Consider the following 2,401-nt stretch of genomic DNA (forward strand, 5'->3'; position numbering starts at 1 on the left):
TTCATTTAAATATGCGAAAGACCACACTTCCCAAGGCCTGAACATTGCAATCACTAGAAACTTCTTTGTGACAGATGAAAAAAGCACCTGGCACTTCATATGCACTTTTTTTTTTTTTTTTTTTTTTTTTTTTTTTTTTTTTTTTTTTTTTTGCGTTTAATGGTCCATTTATTGGAAAACTACATTGGCAACACTTTGCAACGTGTTTATGCTTCACAGTCAAAATTTATTACTAATTACTTTGCTAAATGGAAAGAAAAGTTCAATACACAGTTGAAAATTTCAGTCTTTCAAAAGAGTTGCCTTAAATATACAAGTCTGGGTTACTTTGGCAAGCAATAGCAGTAATGTTCAAATGCCACATCTCCTAGCTTTCATGATGCTTGGCTCTTTAGAATCAACAGTTGTTCGTGTTCAGTATTATTATAGTATGACGAGCTGATAAACCTTACAAAAATTCTAACATCATTTTTGAAGAGGAGAAGACATTCATAACAGACATATGATACACTAAAAATCCAAGGGCTTAAAATTTCAAGTGTTATGTGTCTACAAATAAGAAACAAACTGTTAATCTACTTCAAGTTATCTAAAAATGCATAAAGAAAGAACTATCAATCTGCTAACCAATATCCCTGCTAAAAAATAAATCATCACAAAACATAGGCCACTTCTTCTCTACATTATAAAGGATCAAAAATCATGGGTAAAAACATAGTGAGTTTCTAATCAATTGCAAATAATATATACCAGGTAGAAGACTAGTCAAGTCTAGAAGAGAAATAACAAAAATGAACCAGTGATATTTTAGGAATAAGTGACAAACATATTTCTTTTTATTGTTATTAAAGTTTTTCCCAATGTAGTTCAGTAACTGAAGCATTCTAATTTTGTTTTATTTTATTCCACTGTTGGACATAGTCTGAGCCCTACACACTCCCTTCCCTTTCACCTCAAAGGGAGCTCCTTTGTATGTAGCCACACACTCATCATTAGTGTAAAGATCAGGCTGGATTTGCTCCCAAATCTTCTTCTTAGGATTCAGCTCCTTGTCAGGCTCTCCAGGAAAAGCATCAAAAGTAATTCTGTCTCCAGGAATAGACCCGTTAGGAGGTGCCAAGATTTCAACTTTTTCTGGTGAACTAGCACACATCACCATTGCTTGAGATAGCACTCCCCTCATCTTTGCAGGTTTTAGGTTACAAAGTAAAATCGCCATCCGATTTTGCATCTGTTCAAGAGGAACATGGTTCACCAGGCCACTGACGACTGTTCTTGGGGCTACTTCTCCAACATCTACTTCTTCTACATACAAAGAATCTGCATCAGGATGTTTTCTGGCAGTGATTATACGACCAATTCGAAGATCCAGACGGGAAACATCTATTGGCTTAGAGTCAGCACTTCCTGGTATAGACTGCTGCTTCTTCTCCTTTTTCTCTCCTTTCTTTTCAATTTTCTCTTTCACCTTCTTTTCTTCTCTTCCTCCTTGTATCTGTTCTTTGGCACCAGAAGATATGGTTGTTAATGGTACAGATTGTATCACATTTTCAGAAACCGTGGAATTAGCTTGCAGTAGAGTACCAGACGGAAATGGTATTTGTTTCACTCCATTTTTAATTTCTGCCTGAATTAGCTCTTGCTTCAATTCTTCAATTTCTTTCTTCAGTTTAGCATTTTCAACTCGAAGTTTCTTCTCTTCTCTCAAAGTTGCTTGTAAAATTGCTTTTTCTTTAAGAAGAGCAACTTGCTGCTTAAGATACTCAATAATTTGATCTGCCTCTGCTCCCTTCTGTTCCAGTCTCTTCAGAACAGCATCATTGTTTGCCATTTTTGCCAAGAAACGGCAGACAATCATGAATCGGCGGACAGGGGCACCTTAACAGCCTCAGGCCGAAGCAGGTAGGGACAAGCCTCTCGCACACGACGGCACTGAGCCATATGCACTTTTTGAAAGAGACTTATTTCAGTTGAATACATCTTTTTTCTTTTTTTTTTTAAACTTTTTTTTTTTTTTTTTTTTTTTTTTTACTGTGAAAGGGGAACAGGACTTTATTGGGGAACAGTGTGTACTTCCAGGACTTTTTTCCAAGTCAAGTTGTTGTCCTTTCAATCTTAGTTGTGGAGGGTGCCATTCAGCTTCAAGTTGTTGTCCTTTCAATCTTAGTTGTGGAGGGCGCAGCTCAGCTCCAGGTCCAGTTGCCATTGCTAGTTGCAGGGGGCGCAGCCCACCATCCCTTGTGGGAGTCGAACCCGGCAACCTTGTGGTTGAGAGGACGCGCTCCAACCAACTGAGCTATCTGGGAGCTCAGCGGCAGCTCAGCTCAAGGTGCTGTGTTCAATCTTAGTTGCAGGGGGCGCTGCCCACCATCCTTTGCAGGACTTGAGGAATTGAACTGGC

At 38.6% G+C, this 2,401-nt stretch overlaps 1 protein-coding gene across 1 annotated transcript; it reads right to left on the bottom strand.

Moving 5' to 3' along the window:
• Positions 1 to 814: 814 nt before the first annotated feature.
• On the bottom strand, positions 815 to 1,929 carry LOC117015645 (aminoacyl tRNA synthase complex-interacting multifunctional protein 1). Its single transcript, XM_033094273.1, has one exon. It carries the CDS (start codon positions 1,856 to 1,858, stop codon positions 896 to 898), a length of 963 nt encoding a protein of 320 aa, XP_032950164.1. The 5' UTR covers positions 1,859 to 1,929; the 3' UTR covers positions 815 to 895.
• Between the last annotated feature and the right edge of the window lie 472 nt (positions 1,930 to 2,401).

Source organism: Rhinolophus ferrumequinum, chromosome 23 (genome assembly GCF_004115265.2).
Source record: "Rhinolophus ferrumequinum isolate MPI-CBG mRhiFer1 chromosome 23, mRhiFer1_v1.p, whole genome shotgun sequence".
NCBI classification, from domain to species: Eukaryota; Metazoa; Chordata; class Mammalia; order Chiroptera; family Rhinolophidae; genus Rhinolophus; species Rhinolophus ferrumequinum.

Excerpts from the sequence above, each read along its gene's own strand:
- LOC117015645 (XM_033094273.1), bottom strand. The coding sequence starts at position 1,858 with ATGATTGTCTGCCGTTTCTTGGCAAAAATGGCAAACAATGATGCTGTT.